At 51.5% G+C, this 19,209-nt stretch overlaps 1 protein-coding gene across 1 annotated transcript in view; it reads left to right on the forward strand.

Annotated features, from left to right (window-relative positions):
• necab1 (N-terminal EF-hand calcium binding protein 1) overlaps window positions 1-19,209 on the forward strand; it is a 362,049-nt gene that overhangs the window by 77,102 nt on the left and 265,738 nt on the right. Inside the window, exon 5 of the mRNA XM_072467989.1 lies at window positions 5,065-5,162. Coding sequence (XP_072324090.1) covers window positions 5,065-5,162 — 98 coding nt within the window. The remainder of the gene's footprint in view (window positions 1-5,064; window positions 5,163-19,209) is intronic.

A 19,209-nucleotide genomic window follows, 5' to 3' on the forward strand; every position in this document is an offset into this window, starting at 1 on the left:
TAGACAGGCAACATGATCAGCACAGGTTTGGAGGGCCAAAGGGCCTGTTCCTGTGATGTACTGTTCTTTGTTATTTATACTGCTGCCTCACAGCACCAGGGACCTGGGTTCAATTCCAGCCTTGGGTGACTTTGTGGAGATTCCTCTGTGTGGGTTTCCTCCAGGTGCTCCGGTTTCCTCCCACAGTGCAAAGATGTGCAGATTAGGTGGATTGGCCATGCTAAAATTGCCCCTTGATGCACTATCAATTACGGCGAGACGAGGGAGAGAGTAATCGAGGCTTTATTAAGTAGAGATGTGTTGCCTCCTACAGCTGCTGCCGAAATGGCGGCAGCTCGGTGAGCACACACATTTATACTCCACCTACTGGGCGGAGCCAGCAAGCAGGGATCTACCCCGTACCTGTAGTACAGGAGCCTTACCGTATTACATCTCATATGTGTACGATATACAAACAGTGGTGACTACCACATTCACCTCCTGTTAAAAGGAGTCCAGCGGGGGTGGTGGAAAACTAGTTACATGTAAGTGAGCATTTTTAAAGTGTACAGTTCTGGAAAAGTTAAAAAATTCAGCCGGTCAGGTGCCTTGATCCTCCGTTGTGAGCGCCGCAGTCCTGGTGGCGATACAGGCGCCGGTTTGGTCGCTGGTGACTCCGGGAGCGTGTAGTCCTCATCTTCATCCCCGAGTGGAACCAATGGATCATCCTGGAGCGGGGGCTGTGGTGAGGTGCGCTGGGGGGAGGGTGGGTGGCACGGGGCAAATGGGGGGGGGGGAAACCAGCTGGTGCCAGGTCTCTAAGGGAGACTGTGTCCTGGCGGCCATCAGGGTACGCCATGTAGGTGTACTGCGGGTTTGCATGGAGTCGCTGTACCCTCTCGACAAACGGGTCCGCCTTGTGGAGCTGCACGTGTTTGCGGAGGAGAACGGGTCCTGGAGCTGCCAGCCACATTGGGAGCGAAACCCCAGAGGTGGACTTCCTAGGGAAGGCAAGGAGACGTTCATGGGGGGTTGCATTAGTCACAGTGCAAAGTAGCGATCGGATGGAATGGAGGTCGTCGGGGAGGACCTCATGCCAGGGGAGACCGGGAGAGTTTTCGACTGTAGGGCCTTCCAGACCGTCCCGTTCTCCCTCTCCACCTGGCCGTTTCCCCGGGGGTTGTAGCTGCTCACCCTGCTCGAGGCAATGCCCTTGCTGAGCAGGAATTAAAGCAGCTCATCACTCATAAAGGAGGATCCCTGGTCGCTGTGGACGTAACCGGGGGAAGCCGAACAGAGTGAATATGCTATTGAGGGCCTTGATGACTGTGGCAGACGTCATATCGGGGCATGGAGTAGCGAAGGGGAATCTGGAGTATTCGTCGACCACGTTAAGGAAGTACGTGTTTCGGTCAGAGGAGGGGAGGGGCCCTTTGAAGTCCATGCTGAGGCGTTCAAAGGGACGGGAGGCCCGGTCTGGCCGGTAGAAGTGCGGTTTGCACTCCGTGCAGACCTGGCAGTCTTTGGTGGCCACCATGACTTCCACAATGGAGTAGGGTAGGTTGCGGGCCTTTATGAAGTGAAAGAACCGGATGACCCCTGGGTGACAGAGACCATCGTGTAGGGCCCGGAATCTGTCCACTTGTGCGCTGGCACATGTACCTCGGAATAGGGCATCGGGTAGCTCGTTGAGCTTATCGGGGCGATACAAAATCTCGTAGTTGTAGGTGGAGAGCTCGATCCTCCACCTCATGATTTTAGCGTTTTTGATCTTGCCCCGCTGTGTGTTATTGAACATGAAGGCAACCGACCATTGGTCAGTGAGGATAGTAAATGTCCTGCCGGCCAGGTAATGCCTCCAATGCCGCACAGCTTCAACGATGGCTTGGGCCTCCTTTTCCACAGAGGAGTGCCGAATTGCGGAGGCGTGGAGGGTGCGGGAAAAGAATGCCACGGGTCTGCCTGCCTGGTTGAGGGTGGCGGCTAGAGCGACGTCTGATGCATCGCTCTCAACTTGAAAGGGGAGGGCCTCGTCGATCGCATGCATCGCGGCCTTGGCGATATCGGCCTTGATACGGTTGAAGGCCTGGTGAGCCTCGGGCATCAGGGGGAAATCTGTGGAGTGAATGAGTGGGCGGGAAACAGTTGGTGCTGAACACGCACTTCTTGTTTTACGTTAGGTTCAGGAGTTTGGCGGTGTGGAGAAATTTGAAAAGGTTAGCATCATGGTCCTGCTGGTCATGGCCGCAGATGGTGACATTATCCAGGTACGGGAAGCTGGCCCGCAGTCCGTACCGGTCAACCATTCGGTCCATCTCCTATTGGAAGACCGAGACCCAATAGTGACGCCGAAGGGAACCCTAAGGAAGTGGTAAAGGCGGCCGTCTGCTTTGAAAGCCGTATATTGGCGGTCTGCCTTGCGGATGGGGAGCTGGTGGTAGGCAGATTTCAGGTCCACTGTAGAGAAGACCCGGTACTGTGCAATCCGATTGACCATATTAGATATGCGTGGGAGGGGGTACGTGTCGAGCTGCGTGTACCGATTGATGGTCTGACTGTAGTCAATGACCATCCTGAGTTTCTCCCCAGTCTTTACAACTACCACTTGGGCTCTCCAGGGACTGTTGCTGGCCTCGATGATGCCTTCCCGCAGTAGCCGCTGGACCTCCGACCTGATTAAGGTCCTGTCCTGGCCACTGTACCATCTGCTCCTGGTGGCGATGGGTTTGCAATCCGGGGTGAGGTTCGCAAACAAGGAAGGTGGGTCGACTTAAAGGTCGTAAGGCCGCATACAGTAAGGGGTGGTAGGGGCCCGCCGAATTTCAGAGTTAGACTTTGGAGGTTGCACTGGAAGTCCAGGCCAAGTAGCAAGGCTGCGCAGAGGTTGGGGAGGGCGTAGAGCCGGAAGTTGCTGAACTCTACGCCCTGGACGGTAAGGGTGGCGGTGCAGTACCCCCGGACCTCCACGGAGTGGGATCCGGAGGCCAGGGAGATTCGTTGAGTAATGGGGTGTACCGCAAGGGAGCAGCGCCTTACCATAGCGGGGTGGATGAAGCTCTCCGTGCTCCCGGAGTCGAGAAGGCAAGGTGTCTTGTGGCCATCAACTTTCACCGTCGTTGTCGCGGTTGCAAGGTTGTGTGGCTGGGACTGGTTGAGCGTGATGGAGGCGAGCTGCGGCTGGTGTTGGTGGACCCCGGACTGGTCGGTGGCGATGAGTTGCCCGACGAGTAGGGTCCTGAGGTGCCGTATAAAATGGCGCCAAGATGGCGACGCCCAGGGGTCGCACGTGGGGGGTGCAGGAACAATTGGAGCTGGTTACAGCGGCGATCGACCGGGCCTGGCACACCGCGGCGAAATGTCTTTTTTTCCCCGCAGGCCTTGCGCTGGTGGGAGTGCTGTGTCTGCCTGCAGAAATAGCACTTGGGGCCCCCCAGGGTTGGCGCAGGCTTGGGGTTGGCTGGGGGCGGTCGCTGGTAGGGTCCACGATGTCCATGATGGGGTCGCCATGCGGTTGGGGGCGTATGCTTGTACATTACGCGAGGCTACCGTTAGCGAGGACGCGAGTTTCTTGATCACCGCGAGGTCGAGCGTAGCCCCTTCTAAGAGGCGCTGGCGGATGTACCCCGACCCTGTGCCCGTAACGAAAGCATCCCTGATTAGGAGTTCGGAATGTTCAATGGCCGAAACTGTCTGGCAATCGCAGTTCCTCGCCAGAGCGTGCAGGGCACGCCAGAAATCTTCCAATGACTCACCGGGGAGTTGTTGCCGCGTGGACAGGAGGTGCTTGGCGTAGAGTTTGTTGATCAGCCATGTGTAGTTCCCTTTCAGAAATGCCATGGCCTCAATGTAGTTGGGCACGTCCTGGATAAGAGGAAACATATCGGAGCTCAACCGTGTGTCCAGGATCTGTAGTTTCTGTGCCTCTGAGGGTGGTTTTGTCACTGATCTGATGTAGGCTTCAAAGCAAGCTAGCCAGTGGTCGAAGGCCGACGTGGCGTTGTCTGCTTGAGGGTGCAGCTGCAGGCGATCTGGCTTGATGTGAAGGTCCATCGCTGTAAAATCTCTGCGTAATAAATTGATGCACTATCAATTACGGCGAGACGAGAGTAGAGAGAAATCGAGGCTTTGTTACGCAGAGATGTGTTGCCTCCTACAGCTGCTGCCGAAATGGCTGCAGCTTGGTGAGCACACACATTTATACTCTGCCTACTGGGCGGAGCCAACAGGCTGGGATCTACCCCTGTACCTGTAGTACAGGAGCTTTACAGTATTAAATCTCATATGTGTACTATATACATACAGTGGTGACTACCACACCCCTTAGTGTCCAAAGATGTGCAGGTTAGGTAGGGTTAAGAGGATAGGGTGTGTAAGTGGGCCTAAGTAGGATGTGCTTTCAGAGGGTTGGTGCAGACTCAATGGGCTGAATGGCCTCCTTCTGCACTGTCAGGATTCTATGGATTCTAACAGCAATGATTTAATCTCCAGGATGGAAAGTCAGCGAGATAAGCAGAGCTTTTCCTAATTTACCTTTAGGCAGGGGAGCAAGAATATTTTGCTTAGGAATTAAATTAAGTTGTGTTGAGTTCATGGTTGACAGGATTATATGTATTCAGTGGAAGCAATAGGTTGTTCAGCCAAAGGCCTTTCCATACTTTCTAACATTATTTTTGGGACAATAGCACACTGTCATTAGACTAAAATTGTGTCCAATTTCTTTGCCACTGCTGAACGCAGAGGATTAAAATATATTACATTGAGAAAGGCGATGGAATAGAAGAACTCCTTTATTTCACCACTTTCAGAAAAATAAAGGTTTCAATCATGGCTACTGAATCTTAAAAAATATATGAAATTGGATTGACACAATGCTGCCCCGTGATTTCATTTTCACACTTTTATATAAATAATTCAAAGAAACAACAGCAGCAGTTTATTTTGAGGGAGAAGTGTTCTGCTGTCTGTAAAGTAATTTACAATGAGCACACAACTGAGACAAATGGCTTTTGTACACAGGTGAAGCCTGAAAATATTGCAGTGCTATACTGGCTGGTATCTAAATTAAAACATTTTGTATCTTTTCAGAGTACTTTTCGCAGCATTTGGGAGAATATGAGAATGTACTGGCAGCACTGGAGGATTTGAATATTTCCATATTAAAGGCAATGGACAAAACAAAGAAAGTGAGTACAGCTGTATATTTTGCATTCATGGATTATTTTATGAATAGTAAAATAGATTTGTAAATGCAAAATCTTATGCCACGTTTGGCCAGAGTGACCAAATAAGATAATTTGGAATATTAGTTATATTAAACAAGCACATAGGATTTAGGGGCAGGATTAGACCATCCATTCCTTTGAGCTTCCTCTGCCATTCAATAAAGTCATGGCTGAACTAATTGTGGTCTCAGTTCCATTTTCCTGTCTTCCCTCCATAGCCCTTGGCTCCCTTGTCTATCAAACATCTGTCCAATTCAGCTTTAAGCAAATTCAATGACCTGTCTTCACTGATTTCTGCGGAAGAGAATTCTACAGAGTAATGACCTTCAGATAAAATATTTTTTCTCATCTCAGTCTTCAAAGCGTGACCTCTTATGTTAAACTCAGTCCCCTGGTTCCAGCCTCGTCCACAAGAGGACACATCCTCTGAGCATCCACCCAGTCAAGTCCCTTCAGGATCTTCCATGTTTCATTCAGATCACTCATTCTTCTAAACTCCAAAGGATATATATGTGTAACTGTTCAACTTTTCCTTGTATGATAAGACACTTCAACCCAGGAACTAGGCAAATTAATCTTTCCTGAACTGCTTCTAACATACTTATGTCCTTTTTTAAATAACAAGACCAGAACTATACACAGTATTTCAGATGTAGTCTTGCCAAGGCCCTATACATCTGCAGTACAACTTCGCTACTTCTATATTCCATTCCCCTTGCAATAAATGGCAAAATTCCATTTGCCGTCCTCATCATTTACATTATCTGCATACTATATTTTTGTGATTCATGTACTGAGATTATATATGATTTGTAATAATAACCAACGAGCCAAAAACTGGGGACAAATTGACATTGCTATATTTCTTTGTTGACGCAAAGATGAAAGATCTGCAGGTGCCCACCACTCTGGATTCTTGAAAAACATGACAAGAGGTTTATTAAGGGTGTGGCTCAATACAATCAAAGATGGTTGTAGAGATCTTTGTGAGGGGTTTCCAGGATGGAAGGCGTAGTGATCACAAAGATACACAAAGCTCTTTTGAAGAACTAAACTAATTTTATTAACACTACTAAATTTGAGTTCGACACTTTTTCTGAATAGCAAACATACATGTAAGAATTAAACTACACTCACTAACACTATCTCTATCTACTAACTATAACAATTATATCTTAACTAACTCTGCAATACACTATGAATCTTATCTTTGTCAGCTCCAAATCTAGTCTCCTCCCCAAGCCCAAGAGCCAGTGCTATTTATAGTACTGTCCCTTAGCTCCCTCTAGTGGCTAGGTTTAGCATAACATTAATTCTTCACATGCTGTACATTTATATAATGTCACATCCCCCTTTTATAAAAAAATGTTCAATTTTTTACCAGGTTGAATGGCTATACATTTTCATGTTTACAGTATTATACAGCATGTCAACAATGATAGAACCAATGTTAGATTTACAGATTTAATCTATTTGGAGGTTTCCTATGTCTTCTAGACCTTAATGTCATGACATTGTTATTTGAATTGTCTGGTACATGTGACAATATAGCTTTTGGAAAGTCACTTTTAGGAAATATGAGTTGTTCACTCATTGTGACCTGATTCTGTGAATGTGACAGGTTGTTTAAGTTTCAAGAAACCTCTTCTGTTTCTACGAAAAATCGTTCCAGATTCTGTTCTGATCACGTATGATCTTAGTGTGAGTTAATTGCGTACTTTTGCAATGTTCATCCATCCACCTTCAGGATTACGAATGCGTACAATATCAGCTTCTCGGAGTGTAGATAGTGGTTTGGAGTTTTTGTCGTAACACTTCTTTTGTTTATTCTTCCGTTGCTGCATTTTTGGATACACGACTTGTTCATTTTTGTTTGGAATAATTATAGTAGGTAGCATCGTATGCATTTTTCATCCCATCAAAAGTTGTGCTGGAGAGAGCCCCGATGACAATGGTGTAGCCTTGTATGCTAACAGTGTTAAATCAAAGTCCTTTCTGTCCTCCATTGCTTTCTTGAGAAGCTGCTTCACAATTCCCACCCTTTTTTCAGATTTTCTGTTTTCCTGCCGGTATAGTGGGCTAGTAGTTACATGTGTGAAGTTATAGTCATTGGCAAATTGTAACCACTCCAGGCTGTTAAAACACGGTCCATTGTCTGTGACAACAATAACTGGTATGCCATGTCTGGCAAACACATTTTTCATTGCCTTGCCAACTGAATGTGTTGTTTAGTCAGTTAATTTGATAACCTCCGGATAACTTGAGTAATAGTCAATGATTATCAAATAATCACAGCCTTGAAAATAAAATATGTCAATCACGATTCTTGGCCATGGTTGTGTAACTAGTTCGTTTTCCATCAAGGTTTGCTTACATTGTGCCGGTTGGTGCATTTGGCATATCCGACACTGTTGAATGTAGTTGTCTATATCCTTGTTGATTCCCGGCCAATACACCGATTGCTGTGCTCTTCTTCTACATTTCTCTGTCCTTTGTGGATTTGTGCGAGAATGTCTTGACTCAGACATGATGGAATTCCAATGCGGTCACCTTTCAATAGAAAGTCGTTGATAATTGTCAGGTCTTCTCTGATGTTGTGAAAAGTTTGCCCATTTTCCATTGGGCCACCCAGTAGGTAGATAGTGTATCACTTGCTGGAGTGTCTTATCTCGTCAAGTTTCTGCCTTGATTATTTGTAGTTTAGCATCTGTGACAGGTAGCATTGCTGTGATGAAGTTGGTTTGTGCTTCAATACTGACTACAACATCAACAACTTTGTTACCCTCGTGCATTGTGGCTCTGGATAACGTATCCACAAGTACTAAGTCTTTTCCTGGTGTATATATTAATTCAAAGTCATATCGACGCAGCTTCAGCATCATATGTTGAAGTCTCGACGACATGTCATTTAAATCTTTCTTGATTATATTTACGAGTGGACGGTGATCTGTCTCAACAAGGAAATTCGGCATGTCCACATTAACTCTTAACAACTTTTACAGATGCACCATAGAAAGCATCCTATCAGGCTGCATCACAGCCTGGTATGGCAACTGCTCGGCCCAGGACCGCAAGAAACTTCAGAGAGTCGTGAACACCGCCCAGTCCATCACACAAACCTGCCTCCCATCCATTGAGCCCATCTACACCTCCCACTGCCTGGGGAAAGCGGGCAGCAAAATCAAAGACCCCTCTCACCCGGCTTACTCACTCTTCCAACTTCTTCCATTGGGCAGGCGATACAGAAGTCTGAGAACACGCACGAACAGACTCAAAAAAAGCTTCTTCCCCGCTGTTACCAGACTCCTAAATGACCCTCTTATGGACTGATCTCATTACACTACACCCTGTATGCTTCATCCGATGCCGGTGCTTATGTAGTTACATTGTATACCTTGTATTGCACAATTATGTATTTTCTTTTATTCCCTTTTCTTCCAATGTACTTAATGATCTGTTGAGCTGCTCGCAGAAAAATACTTTTCACTGTACCTCGGTACACGTGACAATAAACAAATCCAATCAAATCCAATCCAATCCAATCCAATCCAAAGAAGTGTGGCAGTCCATAGACATAGCAGTGACATTTAGTGATGCCCGTCAAAAGACCTAGGCACTCTTTTTCAATTTGAGCACATCTTTGCTCAGTTTGCATCATGAAGCGAGATGCATACGCAACAGGCTTCCACGAATTGTCGTCTGTTTTTTGTAGTAGCGCTGCACCTATACCATTTTGACTTGCATCTGTTGATATTTTGGTTTGAGTCATAGAATGCTAGATCTGGTGCAGTGATTCAAGATGCCTTTAGATCTTGCCACTCCGCTCCATGTTGTGGAGTCCAGATGAATGCAACATGTTTTTTAAAATCAGGTTTCTTAATGCAGTTGTCCTACTTGATAAGTTCGGAATACATTTTCCCATAAAGTTGACAACCCCGAGCATTCTTGATAGGGCTTTCTTGTCTTTTGGTGTTTGCATTTGACCAACAGCTTCGACTTTTGATTGGTCAGGTTGCAGTCATCTTTTGAGATGACATCTCCCAAACATTTTAGTTTTTGAATGCTAAATTGGCATTTTTCTTGGTTTAGTTTGAGTCCATAGGAGTCAATTCTGGTGAGAACTTTAAATAGTCTGTCACAGTGTTCTTCCTGTGTATTGGACTATATGATGACATCGTCCACATACACGTGTACACCTGAAATGCCTTCAATGATTCCATGACATGGTGAAATATTTCAGAAGCTGAAATGATGCTGAAGGGCAGTCTATTAAAACAATATCAACCATGAGGAGTGTTGAAAGTGCAGAGTTGTTTACTCTTCTCATTCAGACATAGTTGCCAAAATCCCTCAGACGCGTCAAGCTTGGTGAAGAACTTGGCATGTGCCATTTCTGCTGTAATTTCTTCATGTTTTGGAATCTGATTGTCGTGTTGGGTGTCCTGGTTCACAAACAAGCCAACAATGCTGGAAGTGGTGTAACGCTATTTTATTAACTGTTCAACTATGCTAACAGACTGTAAACGTGGGTATAAGCAATACCAGCTTAACTGTGGACCCTTTCCTATCACTAGCTATGGTGAGGCACTCAGCACATGGTGAATGTCTGTGTTGCAGGCTGTGAGCTCTGTGCTCTGAGCTGGCTGCTGCTAGAATGAGCGGGAACTCTCCTGTCCCCTGTCTTTATAGTGCTTGTGCTCTCAATGGTGATTGGCTGCGGTGTTATGTATGCTGGTTGGTCTTACTGCATGTCCATCAGTGTGTGTATGTGATTGCACCATAATGTACTGATGTATATTATGACACTGATAACGTTTCCTTTTTATATTAGTATTTAAGTCTTTGGGGTCTACACGATTCTGAGGGATGTCCTGTTCCCCCAGGGCCCCGGAGGGTGAACCACAAGGCAGACAATGCCACCTGGGACGAGCTGGCGGTGGCTGTAAGCTTGGGGAGTGTGACCAGAAGGACTGGCCTTCAATGTTGTAAGAAGGTCAATGGCCTACACCTGGTGGCATGGGTGAGTTGACACCAACACCGCCCCCTCCTACTGAGACCTTTCTGCCACATGCAAGCATCCACCACCCAATCCTCCATGCGGCCCCCAAACCTCCCTTCACACCCCTCCCTTCAATACCCCCCTCACCACTGTGAACCATGCGCATGGCTAATGATTCCCTTTCTGTGTCCCCACAGGAGAAGCTCTCCCACAATCACAGGGCGAGAGGCCAGACTGGCAGAGGTGCACTGGACATATGGATCCTCACCACCTTCAAGGAATGGACCCTGGAGGTAACTGGGGTGGACGAGGATAGAACGGTCACCAACCTGGAGGTTGGTGGAAGCCGCAGAGGATCCACCGGGCCCCACGCAGAGGACCTGTAACACGCGAGTTGCTATTACCATACTGACTGACCCATCCCTCCCACTGACCACATGCCCATTCTCCCGCAGGCCTCCAGTCGATGGTGACCCATTCCCCTGCCTCCCAGGAGAACACTTTGGAGGCGAGCTTCGAGGATGCCATGATCAATGCGTCACAGCTGTCATCTCTACCCTCCACCTACGCAGAGATACACACCTCGGCGGGCAACGTTAGTGGATAGGCTTCTGGGGCACAATCTGGTGAGCACCAAACAGCTGATGATGTACACCAGGTGGAGGCAGGAACCCCCAGGTGAGTTGCAGTCAGAGGGCTGCTGGATCCCAGGACCCAGCTGGGCCCCAGCCTGATACTGAGCCTCTGGTACAGGGTTACCCGGAGTTGATGTGGACTATAGGGTGTGGCCGGGACATTCAGAGGGGGATGTAAGCAAAATTCTAGCAGATCCATAGCCAATTGGAGGGGCCCTGAGGCTGCGGGCGTAGGAGATGGCACCGGCAATGCGTGTCACCAAGACCAAAACTACTAGGATGGCAACCGCGGTAGAGAGCCTGGTGCGCGATGTCGGCAGCATGAGTGAAGCAGTCCAAGGTGTCACACAGTCGGTGACAGCCATGGCTGAGAGTCTTAGCAGTATTTCCAACTCGCTGGGGGACGTGACCCAGTATCAGGCTGACCTTGATGAGGTGCTGCGGGCCATGTCCCAGATGGAAATGGCCAAAGCACTGCGGAGCTTATCCCAGTCGCAGATGGACCAATCACTGAGGAGCTTCGCCAAAGGTGAAGAAACGATGGTGCAGACATCGGGGAGCCGCCAGGGCTGGCACAGCCAGATGATGCAGGGCAGCCGGTGCTCGAAACAGCTGGCCCTCCATCCAGAGGTGAACCCCAGGGCCCTCTGGGCACTGAGTGAGAGGAGGGGGCGTTAAGTGCCATACTGGACCCGTTCCATGGGGTGGACCCAGCCTAAGAATCCCTGCCATGTCACTGACCCAAACCCCGACTTTGAAGGTTCCGTGTCCCTCCATCCCAGCAAAATCCGTCTCCGGGGCACCGGGGAGGGAAAGGCCAAAACGTCGGCCTCCCGCTCCCCTGGGCTCACGGATCTTCCGACACTCCAAATATTGCCACCTCTGGACTCGGAGTCACCCTCCCTTCCAGGACCTCTGACATGACATCTGCGAATCCCTGCCAAAATCCCCTCAGCTTCGGACATGGCCAGAACATCTGCACATGATTCGCAGGACCTCCCCCACAGCGCTCACACCTATCCTCCACCTCCTCAAACAATCTGCTCATCCGGGCCACGGTCATATGAGCCCTGTGGACCACCTTGAATTGGATCAGGCTAAGCCTGGCACACAACGAGGATGCACTGACCCTCCTCAGGGCCTTCTCCCATGACCCGACTTCGAACTCCCCTCCCGACTCTTCCTCCCACTTCCTCTTCACCTCCCCAATTGGAACCCCTTCCCACTCCATAAGTTCCTTATATATTTCCGAGACCCTCCCCTCCCCAACCCCTGTTTTTGACATCACCTTATCCTGTAGTCCCCTTAGTGGGAGGCGAGGAAAGCTCAGGACCTGCCTCCGAACAAAATCCCACACTTGCAAGTACCCGAATCCATTCCCCCCGGCAATTCAAACTCCTCCTCCAGTTCCTCCAGGTTAGGGGAAACCGCCTCAATGAAGAGATCCCCAAATCTCTCAATTCCCGCCCGCTGCCATCTCCTTAAGCCCCCGTCCAGCCCCCCCCCGGAGTGAACTGGTGGTTGTCACAGATCGGTGACCACACCGATGCCCCCTCCAATCTCATGTGCTGCCTCCTTTGCCCTCACACTCTCAGGGCTGCCACTACCACTGGACTTGTGGAGTACCGAGCCGTCGAGAATGCCAGCGCTGCCGTTAACAAAGCCTTCAAACTCGTGCCCTTGCAAGATGCTGCCTCCACTCGCTCCCACACCGACCCCTCCCCCACTACCCATTTCCTAACCACCGATATATTCGCCGCCCAGTATGATGCACGATCAATTGTACAAAGACTCAGGTTGGATACAACTGTGGCTTTATTGCAGTAAGATGTGTGGCCTCCCAAAGCAGCTGGCAAAATGGCTGCTGAATAGAGGACATGTATATTTATACTCCTCCTACTGGGCAGAGCCAGCAGGCAGGAGCTACCGGCAAACCTGTAGTACAGGTCCTACCTTACATCACCTAATACATGTGTAACAGTGGTTTACCACATTCACCACCTGTTAAAAATGAGTCTGGCGGGGCGGGGGGGGGGGGGGGGGTGGGGGGTGGAGAACTATATGCAGTAGTAAATTTATGTACAGTGTTTTATTAGGAGAGAAAAGAAATGTCTTTTGAAAGTCCGGTGCCAGTTAGAGATTCAACCGGTCTGGTGCCTTGACGTTCCATTGGGAGCGACGTAACGGTGGCGGCGATGTCGATGCTGGCGACGTCGGTGCTGGCCTGATGTCAGGTGACCCCGGGAGCGTGCCAAAATCCTCTTCATCCTCTTGCGTGGGCAGGTGAAGGAGGGATGGTCCTGGTGGGGTTAATGTTGGGGGCGCCGGGCCGGGGGAGTGTGTATGAGTGGAACCTGCTGGTGCCAGGTCCCTGAGGGAGACAGTATCTTGGCGGCCATCGGGGTACACCACATAGGCATACTGGGGGTTGGCATGGAGCAAGTGCACCCTATCCACCAACGGGTCCGCCTTGTGGAGTCGGACGTGCCTATGGAGCAGGACCGGTCCTGGAGCTGCGAGCCAAGTCGGGAGCGATACCCCGGAAGTGGACTTCCTGGGGAAGGCAAAAAGATGTTCATGGGATGTGTTATTCGTAGCGGTGCACAGTAGCGACCGGATGGAGTGTACTGCATCAGGGAGGATCTCCTGCCAGCGAGAGGCTGGGAGGTTCCTGGACCGTTGGGCCAGTTGGACGTCCCTCCAAACCGTCCCGTTCTCCCTCTCTATCTGCCCTTTTCACCGGGGGTTATAGCTGGTCGTCCTGCTGGAGGCGATATCCCTGCTGAGCAGGAACTGACGCAGCTCATCACTCATGAATGAGGATCCCCTGTCACTGTGGATGTAGGCGGGGAAGCCGAACAGAGCGAAGATTGTGTTGAGGGCCTTGATGATGGTGGCAGACGTCATATCGGGGCAGGGGATGGCGAAGGGGAACCTGGAGTACTCCGACCACACTGAGAATATACATGTTATGGTCGGTGGAGGGAGGGGCCCTTTGAAATCCACGCCGAGGTGCTCAAAGGGACGGGAGGCTTTCACCAGGCGCGCACGGTCCGGCCGGTAGACGTGCGGCTTGCACTCCGCACAGACCTGGCAGTCCCTGGTGACTGTCCGTACTTCCTCAACGGACTGGCGCAGATTGCGAGCCTTGACAAGATGGTACAACCGTGTGACCCCCGGGTGACAAAGGCTATCGTGTAGGGCCCGGAGTCAGTCTACTTGTGCGCTGGCACATCTACCTCGGGATAGGGCGCCTGGGGGCTCGTTGAGTTTGCCGGGGCGATGCAGAATCACGTAATTATAGGTGGAGAGCTCGATTCTCCACTGCAAGATTTTATCATTTTTGATCTTGCCCCGCTGCGTGTTGTTGGACATGAAGGCTACCGACCATTGGTCAGTGAGGAGAGTGAATCTCCTGCCGGCCAGGTGATGCCTCCAGTGCAGCACAGCTTCAACGATAGCTTGGGCCTCTTTTTCGACGGATGAGTGCCGAATTTCTGAGGCATGAAGAGTGCGGGAAAAGAATGCCACGGGTCTGCCTGCCTGGTTGACGGTGGCGGCAAGTGTGACGTCTGATGCGTCGCTTTCTACTTGGAAGGGCAGTGTCTCGTCTATTGCGTGCATCCCGGCCTTGGCTATATCAGCTCTGATACGGGCGAAGGCCTGTTGTGCCTCGGCCGTAAGGGGAAAGTGGGTGGACTGAATGAGTGGGCGGGCCTTGTCCGCGTAGTTTGGGACCCACTGGGCGTAGTAGGAGAAGAAGCCCAGGCAGCGTTTGAGGGTCTTGGGGCAGTAGGGAAGAGGAAGCTCCATGAGAGGGCGCATGCGGTCGGGATCGTGCCCCAGAACTCCGTTCTGGACCACATAGCCGAGGATGGCGAGGCAGGTTGTGTTGAACACGCACTTCTCCTTGTTGTAGATGAGGTTGAGGAGAGTGGCGGTGCGGAGGAATTTAGCAAGGTTGGCATCGTGGTCCTGCTGATCATGGCCGCAGATGGCGACGTTGCCTAGGTACGGAAAGGTGGCCCGCAAACCGTACCGGTCGACCATTCGGTCCATCTCCCTTTGGAAGACCGAGACCTCATTAGTGACGCTGAAGGGAACCCTAAGGAAGTGATAGAGATGACCGTCTGCCTCAAAAGCAGTGTATGGATGGTCCGATTTACGAATGGGGAGCTGGTGGTAGGCGGATTTCAGGTCAATTGTTGAGAAGGCCCGGTACTGTGCAATCTGATTGACCATATCAGATATGCATGGGAGGGGGCACGTGTCGAGCTGCGTGTACCGATTGATGGTCTGGCTGTAGTCCACGCCCATCCTGTGTTTCTCCCCAGTTTTAACCACTACCACTTGGGCTCTCCAGGGGCTGTTGCTGACCTCGATGATGCCCTCCTGAAGCAGCCGCTGGATCTCGGACCTGATGAAGGTCCTGTCCTGGGTGCTGTACCATCTGCTCCTGGTGGCAACGGGTTTGCATCCAAAGTTAGATTGGCAAAGAGGGAGGGTGTGTCGACCTTTAGGGTCGCGAGACCGCACACAGTGAGGGGTGGTAGGGGCCTGCCGAATTTGAGGGTGAGGCTCTGGAGATTGCACTGGAAGTCCAGGCCTAGTAGTAGTGCAGCGCAGAGATTAGGAAGGACGTAGAGGCGGAAGCCGCTGAATTCTACGCCCTGGACCGTGAGAGTGACCGTGCAGATCGCCCGGATCGGGACGGAATGGGATCCGGAGGCCAGGGAGATTCTTTGAGTGGCGTGGTGGACCGCGCGGGAGCAGCGCCTTATCTTATCCGGATGGATGAAGCTTTCGGTGCTCCCGGAGTCCAGCAGGCAAGAGGTCACGTGGCCGATGATTTTCACCGTAGTCGAGGTGGTGGCCAGGTTGTGTGGACGAGACTGGTCAAGCGCCATTGAGGCGAGCTGCGGTTGGTCGTCGCTGGCGTCCGAAGATGGAGAGCGTGGGGGGCCCAGGTTGTGGAATGTTGTCACCGTCCAGGTCCCGTGGGGAAGACATGATGGCGGCGTCTGAAGATCCTGCGGGGGACAAAATGGCAGCGCCCATGGGCCGCACGTTGCGGGGGCTGGACAAGATGGCGGCGCCCAGGGCCGCACGTGGACTGCGGGGGGGGGGGGGGGGAATGGCGGCACCCACTGGCCGCTTGCGGCCCCGGAAGGTGAAGATGGCGGCGTCCACTGGCCGCGCGTGGCCCAGGGAGCTGAAGATGGCGGCGCCCACTGGCCGGGCATGGTCCAGGACTACGATGGCGGCGCCCATTGTCTGTGGGCCAGGGGGAGGGGGCGATAGCGCCGACTGCGCGGGCCTGGCACACCGCAGCGAAGTGGCCCTTTTTGCTGCAAGCCTTGCAAATGGCAGCGCGGGCCGGGCAGCGTTGGCGAGGGTGCTCCTGCTGGCCGCAAAAGTAACATCGGGGACCCCCAGGGTGCGCGGATTGGCGTGTGGCGCAGTCGTATTGGCTGGGTAACGCCCCGTCTGGGGCGGCCGTTTGTGGGGTCCACGAGGGCTAGGAGGGGTGGGCCGCGTGACCGGAGGGGTAGGCTTGAGCATTACGTGAAGTGACCGCCATGGAGAGTGCTAGCCTCTTAGTCCCGACTAGGTCAAGCGTGGCCCCTTCAAGCAGCCTTTGGCAAATTAGGTCCGACCCAATCCCCATTACAAAAGCATCGCGCATAAGAAGGTTAGAATGTTTGGTGGCTGTAACGGCCTGACAGTCACAGTCCCGGACGAGTGGGATTAGGGCCCGCCAGAAGTCTTCTGTGGACTCACCAGGGAGTTGAGAGCGAGTGGCGAGTACATGCCTGGCGAAGAGTATGTTCGCTTTCTCTCGTAGTTTTCTTTGAGGAGCGCCATGGCGTCCGCGTAGTTCGGGGCATCCTGGATCAGCGGAAACACACTGGAGCTCAACCTTGAGTACAGGATCTGTATCTTCTGAGCCTCCGTCAGAGGGGTGGTCGCTGAGTTGATATAGGCCTCGAAGCAGGCTAGCCAGTGATTAAAGTCCTTTCTGGCGTCGCTCGATTGCGGATCCAGCTGCTGGCGATCTGGTTTGATTAAGGAGGTCCATCTTGTACAAAATCTTACTGCAATAAATTGATGCACGATCAATTGGACAAAGACTCAGGTTGGATACAACTGTGGCTTTATTTCAGTAAGTTGTGTGGCCTCCCACAGCAGCTGGCGAAATGGCTGCTGAATAGAGGCAATGCATATTTATACTCCTCCTACTGGGTGGAGCCAGCAGGCAGGGGCTACCGGCGAACCTGTAGTACAGGTCCTACCTTAAATCACCTAATACAGGTGTAACAGTGGTTTACCACACAGTAGTAATTAATAAAGTTTGGAAGGGCCAAGCCCCCCTCCCGCGCCCCTGCTCAAGAAGGAAGTTCTTCACTCTCGGGCCTTTCTCGGCCCATATGAAACCAGAGATCGCCGCATTCATCCTCCTAAAAAATGCCTTAGGGATGAAGATTGGGAGACACTGAAACATGAACAGCAATCTCGGGAGGACTGTCATTTTCACAGTTTGTACCCTCCCCACCAATGACAGCGGGAGCCCGCCCCACCTGCGAAGTCTCCTTTCATTTGCTCAATCAACCTGCCCAAATTTAATTTATGCAGCTGACCCCAGTCCCTTGCCACTTGACTCTCCAGGTATCTAAAACTCCCTCCCATCCCTTTGAATGGCATCTCCCCCAGTCTCCTCTCCTGCCTCCTTGCCTGGATCACAAAAGCCTCACTTTTGCCCATATTCAGTTTGTAACCTGAAAACCGGCCAAATTCCTCCAGTATCCCCATAATTCCTGCAATCCCCCCCAACGGGTCTGTCATATAAAGGAGCAAATCGTCCGCATAGAGCGAGACCCTATGTTGCACTACCCCTCTCACTATCCCCCGCCAAATGTTTGATGCTCGCAGCGCTATTGTCAAAGACTCTATAGCCAGGGCAAACAGTAGTGGGGAGAGTGGACACACCTGTCTTATCCCCCGACACAGACTAAAATATTCTGATCGAACCTGGTTTGTCCTTACATTCGCCACCGGTGCCTGATATAGCAACCGGACCCAATCCTCAAATCCCTGCCCAAACCCAAACTTTCCCAGGACATCCCACAAGTCCTTCCACTCCACCCAATCAAATGCCTTTTCTAACAAACTCAACGTCATCCCAGTTCGGGGCATAGATATTTACCAATACCATGGCCATTCCCCCCAACTTCCCACTAACCGTAACATATCTACCCCCCGGGTCCGCTTCTATATTCTCCACCTCAAATGCCACTCGCTTATGAACCAAGATCGCCAACCCCCCTTGTTTTAAAGTCTAGCCCCAAATGGAACACCTGTCCAACCCATCCCTTCCTTAACCTAATCTGATCCCCCAGATGTGTCTCCTGCAACATGGCCACGTCCGCCTTCAGTTGCCTCAAGTGCGCGAACTCACGGGCCCTTTTGACTGGCCCATTCAGTCCCCGAATGTTCCATGTGACCAGCCTGGTCAGGAGGAACCCCGCCTGCCTTCCCCTCCCCTGCCGATCAACCATAACCTCTCCTAGGCACATGGCCCACACCTCCCCTGGCCCGCCCTTGAGCAACTACCGTCATCAACCCTCCCCTCCTCCACTTTGAAAGTCCCCTCCCATCAGCAGTATAATACCCACCCCCCCATTTCCACTCCCACTCCCATCCCCCCACACATCGATCTTCAGCTCACCCCCCACTTTATTTCCATGAACTAGCCTGCCCAGCTAGCCATGGATCCTAGCATCCTAGTCCTGGTTCACCCGAATCTCAACGCCTCCCCAGTTGCTTTGCCTCCTCATGATACGTTCCTTATCCAGGAACCGATGCAATTGTACCACCATCGCCCTCGGCGGCTCACCCCCCCTGAGGTTTGCAGTGCCCTGTGGGCCCGATCCACCTCCAATGGCTGATCAAACGCACCTTCCCCAAGCAGCTTCTCCAGCATCTTCCCAAAATACGCACCCGCATCTGTTCCTTCAATTCCTTCCGGCAAGCCCACAATCCAGATATTCTGCCTACGAGAACGGTTCTCCAAGTCCTCCACTTTCTCCAGCAGTCGCTTCTGCTGGTCTCACATCAGCCCAATCTCTGCTGCCATCGAGGTGGACGGTTCTTCATGCTCCCCCGCCAGCTCCTCCAACCTCTGAATCGACTGTCCCTCAGCTGCCAGTCTCGTCTACACGCCGTCAACCACCGCCTTGATCGAGGCCACCACCCGGGCCAGGTCCTCCAAATTATCCTTCCGCTGTTGGGTGAACTTCTCATTCAGAACGCTCACCAACTGGTCCATCAACCACTGAGCCAGCAGGGCCAGACCCTGCCCGTCCGCCATCTCCGC

The sequence above is a fragment of the Scyliorhinus torazame genome, chromosome 11 (genome assembly GCF_047496885.1).
Source record: "Scyliorhinus torazame isolate Kashiwa2021f chromosome 11, sScyTor2.1, whole genome shotgun sequence".
NCBI lineage: Eukaryota > Metazoa > Chordata > Chondrichthyes > Carcharhiniformes > Scyliorhinidae > Scyliorhinus > Scyliorhinus torazame.